The 21210-nt window shown below is 54.5% G+C and overlaps 1 protein-coding gene across 3 annotated transcripts in view; it reads right to left on the bottom strand.

Moving 5' to 3' along the window:
• Nucleotides 1-207: 207 nt before the first annotated feature.
• NEK6 (NIMA related kinase 6) overlaps nt 208-21210 on the bottom strand; it is an 84040-nt gene continuing 63037 nt past the window's right edge. For all 3 annotated transcript variants that reach the window (XM_061199947.1, XM_061199946.1, XM_061199945.1), the window contains exons 8-10: nt 11467-11561; nt 4818-4931; nt 208-1775 (exon numbers count right to left, since the gene is read on the bottom strand). In XM_061199947.1, coding sequence (XP_061055930.1) covers nt 1665-1775; nt 4818-4931; nt 11467-11561 — 320 coding nt within the window. In that variant the 3' untranslated portion in view covers nt 208-1664. The remainder of the gene's footprint in view (nt 1776-4817; nt 4932-11466; nt 11562-21210) is intronic.

The following is a 21210-nucleotide window of genomic DNA, read 5'->3' on the forward strand; positions in this document are numbered from 1 at the left end:
GCCAGGAGTGGGTGGGGAGAACAATGGAATTATTTAGGATAGCAACTTGGCTGACGATTTATCAAAGTTATCTGGGGAGCTTAAAAAAATTCCCAGATTACTCAGAATGTCTGGGGCCTGAGAAATTGTGTTTTTAAAGGAGGCTCTAGAAGTTGTGCTGCGGTGTGAAGCTGTTTTAAAATTACTCATGAATCGTACTCATTCACAGAAGGAACCCCTCTTACCCCATTTTATTTCAACCATGGAGAATGAGTACAAAGCAGAGGCTGCATCTGAAGAAAATTTCTCAAACCCGACAGTGTTACAGTAGAACAGAGTTCACACATGGAAACGGCGCAGTGGCCCAGCCCAGATCCTTTATCCCCAGGGAGGCCTGGTCAGAGCTCCTGACCAGGACACCAGTGGAGCGGACAGGCATGTACTCTTTCTGGAGGGCTGAACTGTCACTCAGTCGTGGATGACAACTTAGACCATTTGAGGATTAACTTGAGTGTAAAAACAAAATTCAAACTATTTCCTTCAGAGCTTGAGTTTTCCTTAAGTTCACATTTATAAATTAGTCTTCACAGTTAATCCTATTTGGGAACAAGAAATAAATGAACACATTTCTGGTTTCCTACAAAGAATACAGCTGTACATTAACTCTTGACTTACATGGTCCATGGACTTCAGCTTTTTGAAGGGGTGAGTGGCTACCATTTTTGGATCGTCTACAATGTGCTAGGTAACTTACATATTTTATTTCAAATTCTGTCAGCAACCCTGAAGGTAGATGTTATTAGTCCCATTTTACAGATGAGGCAACAGGCTCAGAGAGGCTAAGAAACTTGCCCAGGGTCATGCTAGGAAGGTGCAGAACCAGAACTTGTACAGAGAATAGCCTGAGGGCAAAGCCCGCATATTTTTCGTATCCTGTGCTTCCTTCTCATGGAGGAAAACACTTAACACTGATCATTAAATGAACTGCCAGCATTCAAGCAGGTGAGGTGCCTAGTACTAGCAGGTGTTCAGGAGAGGATGGCTGAGCCGGGCTGCACAGAAAACACTCATGGCTTTCAAATACTATTTGCCTCTATAGCAGATGCTGGGTTCGCCTCATCGTCATTCATCAAGTTATAAACGTAGATAAAAATATTAGGAAAATCTCCACTCTACTTAAAAAATTATTTCCACTTTCTCCCCTTACAACAGAGTAAATTAAGCACACAGCCTTGATTGTTTGAAAAGATTCCAAGAGCTAAACCAAACTTACTACTAACCATTTTAAAAGGCTCACTACAAATCACACAGTCTCCTGGATTCTCCTGTTAGTTCAAACCTTGACAGGTCACTGAAGGAATTATCCGAAAGATTCACATTACAATCCAGATATAAGAGGTGCCTCAGCGGCTCACTGAACCATCCACCCTTGTTAACAACCCAGCTGAGTGTTCACAACAGTTTAAAGAAAGGACTTTCAAATTTGACCACCAGTAACACGTGACCAGTGCCCCTCCCCCCAGCAGCCCTGTATTCAGCATCTGCTGTAAAGCCCGGCCCCTCTTTGGGGAACCTGCTGAACCCTCTTGTCTTAGTTGGTCTCGGCTACCAGGTGGCCACTTTGGAGAGAAGACTCAGGTAAGGCAGAGCGGTGTGGCTTCTGAGAAGGCGCACTGCATCCACGCTCAGGTGCTCGAAGTCCACACGTGCATCTGTTTGGCAACCTGGTGCACGTAGCTGATGTCGGGTCTCTGGTTGGGGTCGGGGTGGATGCACATACTGACCAATTCTCGTAACTGCAAGGGAGAGAATGATGATACGTGTATTATTCGTAAGCAGCCTTGTTGAGGCTCTGCATTAACTCATGAACCCTCAGGGCAACTAGAAGATGAGGAATGGTGCTCAAGACAGGTGAGTGGTGGGTGAGTAGTCACAGTCACCAGGGGAGAGCAGGACCAGCACCAGGCCTGTCTGGCCCCAAAGGCCATGCTTGGAGACCCTGAGAGTGGTACCTCCAAATAATGTTGAACTTTCAACTGCCTACACTACTGGCTAAATCTGTGTGTACGGTGTGTGTGTCTGCTGTCAGTCATGCAGATGCCCAAACCAGAGGACAAAACTCAAGGCAAGGGCTTATTGATCATAATAAATGTATTAACATGCAGCAGAGCTGCAGTCTGCCTACGCCCTGGCCTCTTTATTGTGCTCATGAAAGACGGAGCTTTTAATTATACAGACACTGAAGGCTGCTCCTGCCTCGTGGTGGGGGAGGGGCACCTTGATCCTCTGATCACCTCCATTCTTCTGATAGCCAGAGTGCCAATTATTTTAATGGTAATTAAAATAATGACCTTCAAAAGCCTACATCTTAACTTGCATCACTGGGCTCACTGCAATTTTTTCATTTAAATACCTGCTGCTGGAGGGGCTGGCCAGGGCCGCAGCAGGGAGAGGGGAGATCCTGACTAAGGGGGCTCATGGGGACTCTGCGGGCATGGTCAGCAAGTCTGGGGTGGGCACAAGGGTCATGCGGAGGCCCGGGCTACGGTGCACACTCCCTGTTTCACTCCTGAGGTGTTCTAGGCTGAGGGGCCTGGGGTTCCTCCCCCAGGAGACGCTCCAAACTGCCTGCTGCCTTTCTGGGGATTTCACTGCTGTATAAACACTGGGAAGCCCCTGGCCAGATGCAGCTGAGCCTGCAGCCGGCTTGGACACTCCTGGAGTCTGAGGTTGCCCACGATGAGACCATATTCTTCAGAACCTTAGCGTATTCAGGGGAAGGTAGCTGTGGTTGGCCTCTGACAGGTTAAAGTGCCCGAGAAAACCACATTAAGGTAAAGTCTCTGTGACCCGAATTGCTCATTTGTAAACCACACAGTTAGCAATAAGTGCATGTTTGAAAATTTCAGAAGAGATAGTGTCTTATTTCCATTTCTAAGAGGACATATAACTTCAAAAGTGAGGTGTGCTGAGGAGCTCCAGTGCTAAGAATTAGCACCTCCAGAAGTTGCACATAACGGGTGAAAGCCAGGAGCTCTGGACGCTGGAAGGACTGACTTGGGAGGGAAGAGGGCTGAGGGCTTTATGTGGATTCGTTCATTTCAGCTTCATAACCATGAGGCAGAGGTTACGGTTCCCATTTATAGATGGGGAAACTGAGGCACAGAGAAGTTGTCATTTGCTCCAAGTGGCATGGCTCCAAGCTTCTCAACAAATTCCAACAACAAACAAAATTCCAAATTCAAACAAAAGATGGGGAAGAAAAACCAAATGCAACTATTAACTTGGTGAAGAGCTCTAACTAGTTTTTCCTTTCCTGCCAATTTCCACTCCGGAGCACAAGTACTTCCTCCAAAGGTACTCGTAAGAACTCTGTAGGAATGTGCGCTCCTGCCCCTTACTCTGCTGGGAGTCCGCAGAGCCGCAGGCATGGCACTGGGAGCAGAGGGTGCCAGGAGAAGGGTGGCTGATGACCTTTCTAGCTGGCCTGCCTGGATCCAGGGTTAGCACGCACTGGGGCACCTGGTTGCTACAGCTTGGCCGGCCCGGACCCAGGGCCCTGGTGGGCAAGGGCTGCTCCTTCCAGAGCTTTCAGGATTGTGAAGTGAGCAGGATGGACGGCTCCTCACTCTGGCTGGACAACTGGCTATAGAAGAGGGGCGGGTGCCCTCAGGAAACAGGATAGCGCAGTGGCTAGGCGCAGGTCATCTGGGTCAAACCCTGCCTTCACCACAAGCAAGTTACGTGACTTGGGCAAGTTACTTAACCAGTCTGTGTCTCAGTTTCCTTCCTGGTAAAATGGCATTAGGGGTGGGGTAGGGGGGGATTCAACACAGTAAATCATAAATGTGAGCCGTTATTATTATGAGGCAGTGGCCTGTGGTCCTGCAGGGTGGGCCCATGGAGGGCTCAGACTCCCGATCACACCCACTAGCATTGACCTTGAACAAAAATAACCCATATTGAGCATTTACTCTGAGCCAGGCCCTGTGCTACAGCCAGATGATGATGGTTGTAAATGCATTGCCTTAATCCTTAATCCAATGAGGTGGATTCCAGGATTATCCCATTTTACAGATGAGGAAACTGAGACTCAATTCAGTGACTTGCCGAAGAATAGTGAGGGGAGTGTGTAAACCTGTGCATCTGTTTACACTCTTAACCACGCTGTGCTGTAAGCCTGTCATCTCATCCTCACTTTTTATCCATGAAGGCAAAATATTAGGCCTGTTTTCAAGATGAGGGAACTGAGGCAGATGATGCTCTCCCACAGCCTCACCTGTCACAGCCTGATGGCCAGACCTGTCACGCTGTCCTGCGCTCAGTGTAGAATGTTGAAAATAAAAGGCCAAGGGGTCTGACCTAGGTCTGTGGCGGCAAGACCAGGCTGCTTGCTTTGGTTCCCTGTCATGGGAGCAGAGTGGCCGCCAGCAGTGGTGTGGGGCCGGCCAGGCCCTGCCACCCACTGCGTCTGGCTCCCGTTGCTGGACGCCGGGAGCCCGTCTCCGGGCCCTGCAGCAGCGAGCCTCCCACTCGAGCACTGGGTTGGGAGCCAAACGGGCAGGAGGGTGCCGACGGGCCAGCTCCTGCTGGTTCCTGCCAGTGGGTGGCCTGCAGCCCTGCTGTCGGGGGGCCCACACTGGGGTCCCTGAGACCTCCGGTAAAATCAGTCTGCTTGTTTCCCCTTCTGAGTCACTTCCCCAGAAATCTTCCTTCTCGGCTCTGTTAAGTGAACCCAAGCTCAGCCCCACAGCCCTGGGATCTTGGAGCTGCCCCTCCTCGAGCCCTGCGGGTCGTCTGGAGCTCACCAGGCCCAGCCCCGGCGGCAGCAAACTCACCTTCTCAGAGTAATGTTCTCCGGGGAGAGGCGGGTAGTCACACTGCTCGATCTTCTGGCAGAGGGAGAAGAGGTTCATTTTATCTCCATAGAAGGGGCTCTGAAGAGCTGCCATCTGCAAGGAGAGGGGGATGAGAGAGGAGTTTTCAGCCTTGAGGTCCAGGGCAAAAGGGGCCGCTCCGCATGCGGGTGTGGTGCTTCCGGGTCCTCACCGCAGCGGCTGTCCAGCAAGACTCCCCCATGTCCTGAGGAAGCTGGGGTTCAACAGAAAGTGGCAGTTTTAACACGATCCTTGTTATATAAGCAAATTAAACAGGACAGAGGTTTCAGTGACAAAACTGTAAAGGCAGTAAAGAAGGGGCAGCTGAGTCCTAAGGGCCAGCCGTGAGCAGGCGCACGCCTGGCCTCTGGTTTCCTTCATCGAAAATGGACGCAGCTCCACCTGCAGGGCTGTGGTGAGGCAGGGCTGTGGTGAGGCTTGGCTGGCACAGGAGGCATCACAACCTGAGCGGACATCATCTAGCTCCATCCCGAAAACAGGCCCTCTGCTGGGGGACCGTGGAGGCCCCAACGGGTTCTCACCCAGTCAGGGAACCACCCGGACTCCCCACCCCACCACTCAGAGCACGACGGGGGGGGGTGTCTTCAACGGGGGCACACAGGAGCCGTGGGCTGCCCGTGAGGCAGCCCAGCACGGCGCCCGCCAGCCCCATCTGCTGATTACTCCGTAACGGGATTCAAGTGCTGCTTGCCACTCCCGCTCACTGTTGCCTGCCTCCAAACGACGGCCCGACACCGCCTGCTAATGAAGTGCCGTCGGGTAATTGTGCCCGCCTGTCCGTTTGGCCCTGGTTCCCTTCAAGGAGCTGGGCTGCCAGGGCCACTCGGCATAGACTCCACAGCCGGGGCCTGTGGGACACCTGAGGAATCCTCACTCCCCTTCAGGCTCCGGAAGGTGGGTGGGTGAACCCTGTCTCCGGGCTGGAGGAACCCATGGTAGCGCATCAGCTTTAGTTTCCTGGTCTGCCCCATGCTCTGTTCACCCCTGTGAACAGGTCAGGTGATCCCAACAGCAAGAGCAGGGCTTGCCTCCTTCAGAAGCGCACAGAGGTCTTCAGAGCCCAGGCAGTGTCCTTGGGCTTCCAGATGACCTTGGGAGAGGCAGTGTGGCCTGGAGACTTGGGGGTTTCCTCTGACCCAGGTCAGGAGTCTGCCCCGGGCAGCACCTGTGGGCCAGGTGCCTGGGCCCTGACTGACTGCTTTCACATGGGTGTCTACTCCCCCTGACCAGGGGCTTGGGCCCCTCTGAGGAGGGCTGGGAACCCGCCTGGACCGTGAAACCCACCCCTGCGGGACGGCTGCAGGGAGTGGCCCTGGCACTTGGCGGGGCAGGATAAGTATGCAGAGGCCCTGCCCCCTGTGGGCTCAGGCGGCCTGACTGAACTGGCTTTACCATCTAGCATGCAAAATGGCATCACTTGGGTGATGTATTTCCAATAATTAAAATGAGAACCTCGGGTGCAAAGGGTTAATTGGGCAGTTTCAAAAGGACATCTGTTGCTACAGTAGAGAGCAGCTGAGGCTCCAGGGCAGTCATTCGGGGTGATGTGGTGCCCTTCAAGTCACGGCAGGAGGATTAAGATGGATTTTCCTGGAAAGCGTGTCTGTTCAGAGTAGAAAGGATGTTGGCCCCACTAACACGGGCTCTGGTTTTTCACGTGTCTGACCTGGGAGAGGGACTGGGTGATCCTTTCAACAAGCCAGCCTGATCTGATTTGCACAGAACTTGCTGTGTGGGACTCCAAAAGAGCCCCAGAATGGCGAGGCATGAGCCCCGTATCTGCCGTTCCCTTCAGAGAATCTCTCCATCCTTCCTGGCACCTTCCCAACACTGTTTCAGAAAAGCTTTCTGAACAGGGTCAGCAGCGAGCTATGCCAGAGGAATCCTCTCTGCCTCCCTGGCTCACAGTGGCTTCTGCATCCATAAATGCAGATTCTAGCGGAAGCAGCGTCCCGCCTGCCTCCCTCCAGCTGCCGGCCACGGGCCTTCCACCCAGATCAGAGCACTGGGCTGTGAAGGAACCTCTGGGGCTGCTTGAGACACTGGGATTAGAACGATTACCCCGGATGGCGAGATCTCCTCGTACTGGCGACCACCCACCTCTGACTGGTTGAAGCAGAGGAGGAATTGCTGTTTGGGGCCTTGTTAGAACTGCCAAAATCACGGCTCTCAGCGCTGCTCCTCAAATGCAGAACTTTTCCTGCCTGCCGTTATTGGGATGACACATAGCCGGGGAAATGGGAGAGTGTGGCCACTTGCCCCCGCTGGGAGGGCTCAGGGAAACCGGTGTGTGATTTAAGATGTCAGAAGGAGAAGGGGATTCTGACTCAGAGTGCACAGCGACTGGCCTCGGACATCCATCTCATCACCAGGATCTCCCGAGCTTGTCCGGGAGTGAAGGTTGAACCCAGAGGCTAGTTGCCAAGCAGTCTGCAGCCCTGCTTCCCCACGAGGTAGGGGGTATCCAGACCATTCTCTGGCTCAAGCCAGAATTCCAAAGCAGGATTCCATACAAGGCACGGCTGAACCTGTCCCCTGGCCCACTTTCTTGCTGGTCTCAGCCTCCTCAGGCTGAGGCTGCTGTAAGAAGGCCCCCCACTGAGGATCCTGATTCCTTCAGCTCTGCTCAGAGCTGAGCTCCCATGGAAATAAATAAATCCTGCAGAGCCCAGGCAGCCTGCTGAGTGCCTCCACGGGATGTGCCGGGTAATGAAAATAAAGCGCCAGGTCTTCAACAGGCCAAGCTTGGGCATCCCTGCTGGGAGCTCCTGGAGGGGCCACTGAAGTTGCTGGGGGATCCTCACAACCGGGCCTTCCCCTCAAAGGGGCTCTGAGCAGAGGCCCTGCATCTCTTTCTCCACCAGTCATGCCTTCCCTGGTGGCTGGAGAGAAGGGGAGAGGCCCTGGCTCCACAAGGACCACTGGTCCCTTCCTGGCTCCTGTTCACAGGAGGGCAGGCATCGACAGTACCAGTGCCCATCTAGGTCACTTCCTTGCTGTGCGACCCTGGGAGGTCTCTCCACCTCTCTGAGCCCACTTTCTCCCTTACAGCAAAGCTGGGACTGGCCTGGTGTGATTCTTGTGATTCACTACAATGTCCAGGGCAGTGCTGCTCCCGGCGGCTGAGCTGTTTGGCCCGTTTCTCCTGTGCTGACCTCTTCAGGACAGATCCCACTTGGCACCCACCCTGAGGAGCTCAGGCCAGGTACAGTGCTTTGCGGCGGCTCCTCACTAGCCACGGGTCAACATCAGCATCTTAAGGTGGCCTCGGGAGGTCCTCAGTGACATCTGGATGCCCAGGTGGAAGGGGGTGTGGTGGGCTGAATAAAGGCCCCCAAAGATGTTCATGTCCTAATCCTTGGAGCCTGCGAATGTCGAATGTTGTTGCCTTATGTGGCAAAATAAATTTGGCAGATGTGATGAAATTAAGGATCCCCAGATGGGGGGAGTGTCCCAGGTGATCCAGGTGGGCCCTAAGTGTAATCACAGTATCTTTGTAAGAAGGAGCAGAGGGAGATTTTTGAGTACAGAAGAGGAGAAGGAGGTGCGCTGACTTAAGTGATACGAGGAAGAGGTCACAAGCCAAGGAATGTGGGTGGTCTTTTCATTTTCCTTGCCTTTAGTCCACTGAAATCGATTTTGGGCTTCTGGCTTCCAGAACGATAAGAGAATAATTTTAAGTTGTATGAAGTCAATCGGTAATCTGTTACAGCAGCCGTAGGAACCTAACCCAGGGCGCTCCTGAGACTTCCAGCCCGCTCCGAGGCTTGTGGGAAAGGGCAGGCCTGTCCCCACTGTGGGCAGGTTTTCTCTGGCTCTGTGCCGTCACCTGCCGCCCTGGCCCAGGTGTGTTTCCCTGCATCTGCCCAGAATCCTCGGATGTGATCTGGGTGTGCGGGTGAGGTGGGGAGCCTGTCGCAGATCTATAGCTGGTGCCCTCAGGATGCACCGCAGGCTGTGCAGCGGGGGCTCCAGTCGTGTCTGGGGGGCGTTTCCTTCCAATTACCACGGCCCTTCCTGTCTGCTGGGAAAACGTCTGGTTCTGTCTTCCCACAGGGCTCGGGGGTGGCAGCCTGGGGAAGGGCCCCCACCGTCTTTTGCCCTTAGAGGGGCCGCCACGCCAGCCCTCTTCTGCGGGAGGCCCGGGGCCACTGGGTTCAGGTCAGCTGTCCCCGCGGACGCAGGACTTGACTGATTTCATTGACTTCCTACTGCTGATACGCCCCTCCCTGGCTGCGAGCCTCAATAATGAAATAAACCGGCACCTCCAGGCTGGGGCGCCGCTAATGGACGCTGCCTCTTTAGAAGTGCGTTTAGGCGCCCAAGGCAGGGACTCAGGACTGTCTACCTCTAGGGAGCTGGTGGCACCAGCACAGGAGCCCTGAGGACAGGAGCAGGGCCCAGTCACACCCTCGTCTCCTGTTTGTTTACGTTTGGAGACTCACACGATTCACAGAGGCAGGAAGTGGCTTACAGAAATCCTGAACGCAGAATGGAAGAGTAAAGAACCCTGGACTAGGGACAGTATCCACGAGGGCAGGAGGACAAAGCCGAGTCTCCGAGGGGACAGACGACGGCTGGACTTTGGCTCCCCGCTGGCCAAAGCGAAAAGGGAAACGTGGCCAGCTGCTCGCCGGCACCAGCTCAGGGGGCTCTTGGGCAGCGAGGTGGGCAGTAACCGCTTCAAAGACCTGCCCCGCACTGCCGGAGAGCCTTCTGAGCCAGGTGCCATCCACACCTCATGAGGCAGGTGTGACTCCCATTACACTTGGGCAACTGAAGCTCCTGGAGCTCCAGGGCCTTCAGGGGGTGAGCGGGAGCTGAGCTCTGACCTCGGGTTGGTCCTTCTGACCGAGGTCTGGGCCCACACCAGGCCCCGCCTCTCTCCCACCCAAACTACCACAGCTATGGGAGCTGCGTGCTCCCCACGAGGGAAGGATTCACAGCTTTGCCCTCCTCATCCCCAGGGGCCAGAAGCCACTCTGCACCCTCAGCCACTGCAGCCCCACTGGGGGCACCGCCTGGACGCAGCTGCTCCCGTTTGGTGCTCATTAAAAGAAGTCCTCCTACAACAGACACCCCTGTGAGTCCCGGAAAGCACGGTCTGCTCCCCACCTCTGACTGCCAGGGCCTGACTCACCATAAACCTTCAAGACGACTCCGTGGAGCGCCCACACTACGGACCTCCAGAAGAAGGGGGCTCAGGTACAAACGCCACAAGGGCCACAACTCCAACTGGCTTCATCTTTACCCACAAGGCCACTCTTTTAAAATAAAATGTCTGCTATTAATAGGAGGCCACTGGCTTAAAAAGAAAGATGCTGTGAAGTGTAAACCTTGCAGAGGGATCAGAGTTTTGATTTCATGGTCTCCGTCTGTAATGCAGGGAGCGGGGAATCCCAGTGCCAAGAGACCCCGACTGCATAGCTGCCCCGGTCCCTGTGCATCAGCAGTGGGCAGCTGAGTCCCGAAGTTTATACCCACGGGCCATGAGTTCAATTCCCAGCATCGATACTCCCAAGGAAGCAAAGAAGTCAGTCTCTGCAACTCCAAGACACTCCTAGTGGTCCCACAACATTATCCTGTGCATCGCTGCCCTAGGAGACTCTTCAGCTTATCAGTTCCAAGCCAGATTCCAGGGATGCTCAAGTCCACCCCAGGGAGAGCAGAAAAATAATCAAGGTTCCAACTTTAAACCCAAACCACGCTTGGTGTCTCATAGCCCTAGAGGGTCTTCAAAGTCTTTCATATCTGTTATTTCATTCATCTGGCCTATGACAATGCAGGACAGCTACTGCATATTCCCATTTTACAGATGAGGAGACCAATGGAATCCCGCCCAGCACGGGATGGTCCAGGGCCAGGGCGGTGGGAGGGTGTGGCCGCCAACTTGGAGATACTAGAGGGCTCAGGCTACCCCACCTCTCACCGGCAGCTGCAACAGCTTCATGGCCAAGTGTGGCTTGTGCTCCCTAGACCCCCAGTTATCCAGGGTCCCCGGTGGCTGGCCAAAATGGATGGGGGCTTTACGAGTTCATGTTGTCTCATGTCTGAGCCTACCAAGACTCGGAAATATTCCTGTCCCTCCGTCCAGGGTGGCCACCAGATCTGGAAACGGCCATCTGGTGGCTCCATCTCACAGCCCAGGGGAGACGGTGGTGGTCTCTAGTGAGACCCACGTTGCTGAGCTTGGAAGAACGTGACCACCCCTCAGTGGGGAGCGTTTCAGAGGCATGGGGCCTGATCCATGGATAAATGACAAATAATGAACAGAATCACCCTGGTTACCAGGGAAACCGGGGCAACCAGATCCCCCTGCCTGTGCTCCTTCCATCAACAAGCAGACACTGGACTCTCCGTCTGGTTCAAGTCTATCTCCCTTCCCAGATCTGAGCATCCCAAGGGTGAGTGGCACCTAGCCTGCAAGTGACCACCCCTCTAACCTCTTCCAGCCTGACACTGCTAATTAGGCAGACGTTGGACCGAGTGGGGTGAAGGACAGGACCCAGATGGTACCAGGCCTGCCCCAGCTGGGTGCCCACCATGCACGCCCCACCAAATGCCACTGAGCTGCAGGCCAGACACTCACCTCGTACAGCAAACAGCCCAGAGACCAGATGTCAGACTTGAAGTTGTAGCCGTTCTCATGGATCCTCTCCGGTGACATGTAGTATGGTGTCCCCACTGAAACACACCAAAAGGATGGGTGCTTATCCTCTGTGCAGGGGCAGCACAGGAGGGAGAGGTGGGGAGGGTGAGGGCTGGGGAGAGGCCTGGCCTCAGCCTCACCAGGATCCTGGGCGGCCCCCTCGCCCTCTCTTCCTGTCCCCTCCTCTGTCAAATGAGAGGGCTGGGCCGGACTGGAGGTTCCCACGCTGGGAGGGCCCTAAAAGCCCCTGGAGATAGGGACCCACCCAGACCTGACAATCAGTCTGGAGGCTGAGCGGCTGAAGACTGGTGTTTCTGCCAACTGCCCGGGGGGAGTGGGACACAGTGGCCAGGCTCTGGGAAGCAACGGACCAAAATATCCTCTAAGGTGACTGTTTGAATCCCAGGAGAGTCCAGATAAGGCTCTCAACAGTGAAAACAGCCACTGTGAATGTGGACCAACCACGGCGCGTGTGTTAGCCCATTTTACAGATGGGGAAACTGAGGCTCCGAAAAGTGGCAGGACTGAGGTTCAAACACAGATCTTCAGGCTCCAGAAACTGAACTCTTAGCCACCACCCTTGGCTACTAGCACCAATCAGCATGTCCAGACTTGGGGTTGGCTGAGATTTCTTAGCCAGAATAGAAAAGATACTAACCATTAAAGAAAAGATTGATTAACTGGACTTCATTAAAATTAGGAACTTCTTAGGAACTCAGTTCACCAAAAAACCATTCAGAGAGTTAAAAGGCAAGCCACAGAGTGGGAGAAAATCATCTCAAAACATATACCCAACAATGGCCTCATATACAGAATATATTTTAAAACTTCTATAAATCAATATACAAAAGACAAACATCCCCCTCCCTCAAATTAGCAAAAGACTTGAAGGGGTATTTCACAAAGGAGAATATCCAAATGGTCAATAAGCACATGAAACGATACTGTGTTTCTCATTACTCATCAGGGCAATGCAAATTAATAGCACAATGAGGTACTACCTACCACCTACCCACCTGAATGGTTAAAGTTAAAAAGACTGAGATAAACCAAGGTGGTGATGTGCGGAGCAACTGGAACCCTCATGCATTGCTGACGGGGCTGTAAAATGGCACGATCACTTTGGAAAACCATTTGGCAGTATCTACTACAGCTGAACACTGCTTACACTATAACCCAGCAATTCTACTCCTAGGTACACGCCCAAGAGAAATGAGTGCTCTGTCCATCAAGAGACATGATCAAGAACGTGCAGAGTGGCTTTATTCGTAATAGCCAGAAACTGGAAACAAATGGTAATCACCAGTACAAGAGATAAACTGATAATGTGGTCTATTCACACAATGGAATACTAAACAGCAACGAACAAGAGCAAATCTCAGGTACGTGCCACAAAATGGATCAACTGCCCAGACGCAATGTTGAGGGAAAGTAGCCAGGCACAAAAGAGGACCCACTATTTGATTCCATTTTTATCAAAAACAGGAAAAATTACTCTATGGGGGAAGTGATCAGGAAAGGGCTTGAGAGAGCGTTACTGTATGCATATCATGTCTCAATTAAAAAGCAGAGGAGTCACACTTGAATATCTGGATGGAGCTGGGCAAAGATGGGAGGATTTCCTGACAGGTGGTGAGCTCCCCATCACCAGAGGCATGCAAACTGCAGCAGAGGGGCTGAATTGGCAGGGCCGAGGAGGGGCCCAGGAATCTGGATTTGTAACCACAGATTTGTAACCTGAGATTCTGATATCAGTCCATTTGGAGGATGACTGTTCTGGAGGCTTTAGGACCAGATTTTAAAGGTTGCTACACAGAGGACATTTTCGCTGGCCTGGAGTCACCATGTGAATGTGACAGTGGCTGCTGCTGTTTTGGCCAGAGTCTGTGAAGGGAGCTGGAGTCCAGCGTGGCGGAGGCCGAGCCTGAGATGTGGACTGATGACCCCAGGAAGGAGGGATGTCCAGCACCACATGTGGGAACACAGCGGACCCTGGGAGGGGAAGAGGCCTGTTGATGAGCTGGACTAGGAAAGTGACGGGTGCCCCAAAGCAGGGGCCCAGACTTCAGGCTGCCATGGGCCAAAGATGTTTCAGAGCAACTTACGTTTGCCAAGTAAAGGTGTTTAAATAAAACACAAAATCCCAACTACCATTTCGTGTCACTACTATTCAATTTAACACTAGAACAAGTATTTGGGTTGGCCAAAATGTTTGTTTGGGTTTTTCCATAAGATCTTACAGAAAACCCAAACGAACTTTTTGGCCAACCCGAATAGAGACTCAATCTCAAGATCAAGGACAGTACTTCACATTGAAAAAGTTTAGCTGTTTGAAAACTTTATCATCTTCTTGCTTTTCTCATCTCATTGGAGATGGGTGAGAAATTCTGTCATGCCTGACTTGTAGAGGCTGTGAACAGTGTTGGAAACCCACGCTCCTGGCATGAGCACGCTGGGGGCAGGACCTTGTTACCAAAGTGTCCCAGTGCCCTGCCCAGGACTGGGTCATAGGAGGCACCTTCTAAGCATCTACTCACTGAATCAATGAAGCCATCTGCATGTTATCAGATAGTATGTATCAGGGTTAACACTTTTTTTCTTGTAGCCTAACACACTATTTACTTAACTGATGTCTGCCCAAGAGGGACTACCTGATTAGTGCTTTATCAGGGTACCAACCATCCTTTGATGGCAATAATCCCAGGAGAGCAGACATCACTTAAATACATGTTTTGCGAACTGTGTCATCCTATATGCATACGTTATGGCTGAAATCAGGGGGCTAATTGCTATTCAGCAGAAAGAGCTGTCAGTCAACACATGAACCCATGTGGGATTCTATAAGCAAACTGCGACTTCCAGTAACAACCCCTTGTATATTTCAGCCACAAGGGAGCAAAATGAAAATGAACGGGCAAGTGTGAAATGGATGACTTGTCATAGCCAAACCACAGGATGAAATCCAAACAGTTCTCACTTAACAGCGGGAACCTCAGACCAAACTATAAGTGATTCTAGCACTCAGGGTGCTGTGGGGAGACGTGCCTGCGAGGTGAGAACAGTCTCCTGCAGAGAACAACCACAGGGGGCTGATGGGGTGCAGAGACAGCAGGGGAGGCGCAGAGGTCAGAGGCCCTGTCCTCAGTGAGGGACAGCAGTGCCCACCGTCTGGCTGCACCACATCCTTAAGACCCCTGGCCAACCCCTGCCCCCGACCTGGCCAGGCTGGGAGTGTGGGCTGGCCCTGACACCTCTCACCACCCTCAGTCTTATCCTGTGCTCATTCTAGATGAGTGGCCAGGCTTTGGTCTGGGGCTGCCTTGGCCAGGCCCATCCGAAAATGAAGTCTCTGAGCAGCTGTCCCCCCTGCTCCAACCCCGGCCTGCCCTCCAGTTCACCTCTGTGCCTCTGCCTCCCGGTGAGTTCCTCAAGGTCAAGTTAAACTGCCCCCTCCCCTGGCCACAGAGAGCTAGCTGCTTGGTGAGGTCTGGACATTTGGTTTGTCCCCCTGTCCCTCTGCTGGGCCTCCAGATCCCTGCCTCAGCCCTGCTTGGGGTAAAAGCCTGGGGGCACCAGGGAGAGAAAGGTCGGGGGCTTCACCCCCTTCCCTCCACTCTCCACCCCAGCCTTCTACCTCTTCATTGATCCTTCTGCTGTACCCCAGTTTCCTCTGGTGTTAAGGGGGAAAAGGCAAACGCCCAAATGTGATTTGTACTTTCTTCTAAGATGCCAGTGCTGCATACGCCATCCATCCATCCCTCCATCATCAATCCATCTGTCTGTCCATCCATCCACCCGCCCATCTGTATTCAATGTTAACTGAGCCTTGACGCTGTGCTGGGCCCTCCCAGGAGTGGGTCCATCAGGAGGTGGTGAGTCGCCTGTCCCAGCAAGTGTCCAGAAGGAGCCAGTTGAGCAAGGAAAGACTGGACTGATGAGTGGCTGTAGCCAAATCACCTGGAAGAAGTTGTTAAAAATCTGAACCCCCAGCCCAACCCCAGGCCTGTGGAACCAGAACCTCCAGGGATGGAACTTAGACACCTGCATCTCCCACAAGCTCCCAGAGTGTCTGATACGTGTTACAACCTGAGAGGGGCTGTGCAAAGCCTTCCCGACCTGCCCTCCTTTCAGATGCGCAGAAACATCCGTGGAACAAATGAATTCATGCAGCATTAACTGAGGGAAGTTTGGCCGGCCACTGGGTCCTCATGTTCCTGCCTCTGGGCAGCTTCTCTTGTCCCCTGACCCAGGGGAGGGGCTGCTCCCCCTTGGTCTGTGCTCTGCCTCGTCAGAGGGGTTCTCAACTTGTGCTAGAGGTATACAAAGCTGCAGGGGGCGAACACAGCACCTCTTCCTGTTTCGCCAGCTTTCCCCGGGAATAAGCCTGTAAAACCCGATTTTTATACCAACAGGAAGTGCTCAAACATTATAAAGGATAATGCACAACCTGCCTGAGTTTTAAAGATAAAAATGAGAGACTTCAAAGCAGTGCCAAGCTTGCCGCGGGCCCTGGAGGATGTGACCCTGAACCCCGGGGGAGCGGTGATTCTGGGGAAGAGAGGGAGAAGCTGGCACGGGGAGGAGCCTCCACAGACAGTGGCCCTGAAGGCCCGGCTCCCTGTCCTGCCCGGGGGTGGGGTGGGGGGTGCCCCTGTGGGCCCTTCCGGCCGGCAAAGCAGCAGCACAGTCTCACGGAGATGCTCAGACGCAGAGCGAACACAGCCCGGGTCTCAAATCCCCTTCCAGCATCTCCCCGTCAGACCTGCAGGCGCCCAGCCCCGCCCACAGCCTCCCCTCCGGGGATGGAGCTCTGCATATGAAAGAGGAGCCTAACAAACCCTGACCTTCCCCGCGTCTTCACCTAGAACTCCCAGATTTCAAACCGGGCAGATATCAGAGGAGAACGCGGGACCTCAAAGCATGAGGCTGATTAAAGGGCCCCGCTTCCCAAGATGCGCCACTCCTGTCAAAACAAACCCTGCCGTGTTTTGAAATGCTCACGGTGTTTGAAACATGTTCATTAGATATGAAAAAGGCAAAGATTTCACTTGAAGGGGAGGCTGCATCTGTGGGCTGCACTTCTTCCCGGAATGGTGGTTTTGAAAATGGCTGGGAAACCGGGTGTGGGTGCTGACATGCATCCCCCCGGGCGAGCCGGGAGGCCTGGGCGCCATCCTGACGGCAAAGGAGCTGCACCCCAGCCAGGTCTGAACCCACTGCAACCACTGGTGAGCAGAGAACTGAACCGCTGTCTCAGCCTCGTCTCCCCATCGGCGGAACACGGGGTGAACTCATGGTCCTCGGGGTCCTCTCTGCCACACTTTGGAGCCTCGGTCTCCCTCTCTGGAAAATGGGGATAGTTCAACCTCCTGGCACACAGACATGCAGGCAGAAGGGCTCTGGGAAGGCTCTGCTGCTACCACAGACCCTGTGGGGTGGAGGGGGTTGAGGGGAGTGGACTGAGGAAAGGAGGGCTGGGGGTGGCCAAGAGGGCAGAACAAAGGAGCAGGTGAGGACCAGATTCCTCCTCTGTCCTGCACGAGACCCCGGCCTGTGAAACTCCCTCCCCGCTGCCCCCAACATCAATCAGGCCTCACACCCTGAGGGGGCTCCCCTCCTATCTGGCCCTCTGGCCGATGCCCTAGCAGCTCCGCCTCACCTGGACGACTGGCGGCTTAGCCCCCCGCTGTCCTGCCCATTCCCACCCATCCTGCACCCCAAGGCAGGGGCCACGTCCCTGCCCCTAAGGCCGACTGGCTCCTCATCCCTCAAGAGAGAAAAGCCGGGTCCTCAGCCTGGCATTCGAGGCGTCTCCAAACTCTCCCCGCTCCCCCCTACGCTGGATCTCTGGGCAGCAACACACACACACACACACACACACACACACACACACGCATACGCACAGGCACACCCCTACAGGCTCACCTGTGCCGCCACTTGTTATCAAGTTCTCCTTAAATTAATTACCAGTTGACCCCATGCCAGGCTACACTTGGCCCCTTGGAGAAGCACCGGTGTTGAAAAAAACATTGCACTTTTATCAGCGTTGACTTGATTCCAGATTGTTATATCTGCCTATTTTTAGTTCCCACATGGAACATCTCTAACAGATGTGAGAGTCAGGTAGCACGATTCTGCGATTCTACGCAGGACCCTGTGTTTTCCAGGTATCAGGGGCTCATCCAAGGTGGCTCAGGGAGCCTCGGAGGAAACCCTGGCGTGGCCATGCCTCGCCCACCACGTGGCTCTGGCTGGAGCACCACCCACCTGGCATCACAAAGGTGCTCGCCTCACTGCACCTGGGATTCCTCCCCTGTTAACCGGCTGTGATAATTCCCACCCCCAGGGCGGCTGGAGCACTAAACAAGGTACCACCTGGGACATGATTATTAGAACAGTGCTTCCTTCGAGGTGAAGACGCTAAATGGATTCCTCCCCAGGCTGTAAGCTCCAGAGGGCAGGGGCCTTCCGGGTGAGCGGCCCAAACCTTTGAGTGAGTGAATGAACAAGCTGTGGTTTGCATCCTAGGCCCGGGTCGATTCCTCATTGGCCGTACCCTTGAGCCCTTCCCTTCCCTCCCTGCCACCAGCTCATCTTGTTCTAACGGTTTGTGTCCCTGAAAATGCCAGGGATGCGGCAGACAAGCCAGGAGCCACTCACCAGCCACAGGTGATTTCCCCCCGCCAGGTGTCAGCGCTTAGAACCTGGGCTCCACCCTACTGAAGCAGGTTTTCTGGGCCAGTTGTTCCCAGGTGTCCTGGGCTGCCAGGACGAAGCAGGAGGTCGCCAGGGACACATCTGCAAGATGCTCTGAGCCCACAGTGATGGGGCCCCCCGGGGCGCCTGGCCGTGGGCACACTCACGGGGGTGCTGTCGTGACAGGAAAGGCTCAATCCTCCTTCCCTGTGGCCCAGGACAAGCCCCAGGTCCCACACGGCCCACAGCTATGAGGTTGGGTGGGCTTCCCCCCAGGGCGCTGTCAGTGTTCCCCACCCAGAGAGCTCACTGGGCCCCAAGCCCACTTCCCGGCAGGTGCCGTGGAGAGCAGCTGACCCCCCAAGGGCTCCAGTCCCTGCCTGCCCAGGGACCACAGGGATGTGGCAGCACCTCTCTGAGCCTCAGTTCCGTCATCTGTCAAATGAAGATATAAGCCTTATGGGGATAACGTTTTAAGAAGCAACATGTTTTTCAAACATCCTTTAAGCCTTGTCTTCTTTGTTAACCCACCTCCTTGGCGAGTTCAGTGACTATAGAAAACGGAAGTAAAGGGCAGCCCTGGGATGGGGTGAGGCAGCTCCAGGCCCCCAGTGGCCCCCGGGCTCCGCATGCACAGCTGAGTCACGGAGCCCAGCGCTGTGCCTGCACACAGCGGGCCCGCAGGAGACGGTTCCACCTGCCCTCACCCAGCACCACCCTGGGACTGTCGGTCTCCCCACCAGTCTGGGGGCCCCCTGAGAGCGGGGAAGGCTGCATCCTCTCATGTCCCCATAACCTCACATCTCAGGCCCAGCCCAGGGCCAGGGCGTTCGGCTCGGGGAAGGGAGAAGGAGGGATTTATGCCCCATGGCCAGGCCAGGGCTCAGCGGCCTGGGAAAGCCAGCATGCCCTGACTGCAGGTACCTGACAGGGGTTGCCCCCAACCGGACCTGTTCCCCCATCCCCCCGAGAGGCAGTGTGGAGCCCTGCACGGGCCTGGGTGTGAGCCCGCCTTACCTCCCACCCCAGATCCCAGCCTGAGGCTGCCCTGTCTCCTCTGCGGAGCGGGAAGGGCCTTGCTCTCCCAGCCCCACAATTTGTCTTGCAGCTGCTGCCGTTGCTTGGAGCGAGACACTTGCTTGTAGCTTGTGAGCTGTGTGTAGGCAAATCTTTCATTTTTCTTTCATTATGCCGGCGTGTACTGTCACTTAATTTTTATGTATGCAATCCTTCCTGACAAATATGATCTGCTGCCTGGTAATTCGTCTGACGCTCATCCTGTTCCGCGCTCTAATTACGGCTCCTATTCCTGACACCGAAGCAGCCGCTCTGCCACCGCTGGGTACCGCACCTGTCAGCCCGGCCATGGCATGACTAATGCCCTTTCATGCCAGCCTCGTGTTAGCAAATACAGAGGCGGGGAGGGGGCTGGGGGAGGAGGAGGCAGGAGGAGATGGGATGTGCATAAGCCCTGATGTGGGTCAGCAGCCTCCGGAGACAAGGTGGCTGCCGGGGCAACGTGGCTGCCACCAGGGCATCCCCACACAGTAGGTGCGCAGAGATGCAACGGACGCATAACTCCTACCCACGCACAGGGTATGGAGGAGCCTCTGTCCCCCAAATCCTTCCCGCATCACGACGCAACTGCAATTAGTTCAATCTCCTGCGCCACCAAACGTGTGTGCAAGACTTAGCTGTGTGCAGAACCTCGCTATGGAAAGGGGGTCTTTCTCCTGTGTCTTGGAGACCTCAGGCCCTGGGCTTTGGCTCTGCACTGTTGCCGTCATGGGGCCTGGCCCTCGGTTCTCGGTTCTGGCAGCAGGGCCTTGCCGAGCCCGTGCGGGCCTCTCAGCTCGGTGGGCAAACGGCCCCAGGAGGGCTCCTTCCACCCACCACGCGGCCCGACAGCCACTCAGAGGCCTCGGGAAGAGCCAGGCTTACCCAGGCGGCCTTTTCCCAAGTTCCAATTCCTTCTCATTAATATAATAAGTGCACCAGTCCAAGTCAATAAACTCACGCTGTCGGACGAGCCCGAATTTCTGCCCGTTCCTAATGATGTGATCTTAACCAGCTCTGACGAGTGCCGCAGTCTCTTCCCCAGCGGGACGGAGGAGGGCTGGGGCCTGACTGACAGGGGACAGGAGGCAGTGGCTTTAACTCTGCTCTTTTGACGGTTTCCCTTGAATTTCTGGCCTTTTTGAAGCTCTTAAACCAGAGGGGTAAACGGTCCCAAACTGATAAGACACACTGATTTTCCCAAAGAGAAGGGTCTGAGGGGAGCGGGAAAGACACAGTTTCCTCCCAGGAACGGGGAGTTGGTGGCTGAGTTCCCGAGGGAGGTCCTTCCAGGACCCTTGACCCTGGTCTCCTGGAAGAAGCATGGGCCCTGCACCGGGAGGCCTGCATTTGGGTCCTGGCTCTGCTGCCACATGACTCAGAAGAATCACTCAAGTTCCTTGGGTTTTAGATTCCTCATCAGCACAAAGGAAGGATTCCACAGACCCTCACATCTGTTTGAGGCATGAATGAAGTGTCACGAACTCACGGGTTGGCGGGTCCTTGAACATCCTTTCATTCTGACCTAACGGAAGAGCCATGACACGCCAGCTGCTAAGGAGGACAGGCCAGGGGTCCTCCGGGGTCAGATGGGGACGAGGGTTTCAAAACAACCACACACACACACACACACACACACACACACGTTCCCAGCTGGGAGCTGCTGATCTCTGAGTTAGCATGTTTCTCCAGATTGTGTGCTACACCCTGAGAGCCTCCAGCCATCAGGACCTGTATGAACAGTGACAGTTTCCACCAGGAAAGTGTGTCTTCCAGAAAGCACCTCTGCCGTCACCAGAAGACGCTGTGTGTCTCCCGGCATGCCGCAGGCTCTCGGGGACGGGGAGACACGAGATGCACTGGCTGGGCCGTGGAGTGCGGGGCAGATGAGTGGAGAACAGAGTGGTTTTCAAGGGGCCAGGCCTGTGGACG

The sequence above is a fragment of the Eubalaena glacialis genome, chromosome 9 (assembly GCF_028564815.1).
Source record: "Eubalaena glacialis isolate mEubGla1 chromosome 9, mEubGla1.1.hap2.+ XY, whole genome shotgun sequence".
Taxonomy (NCBI): domain Eukaryota; kingdom Metazoa; phylum Chordata; class Mammalia; order Artiodactyla; family Balaenidae; genus Eubalaena; species Eubalaena glacialis.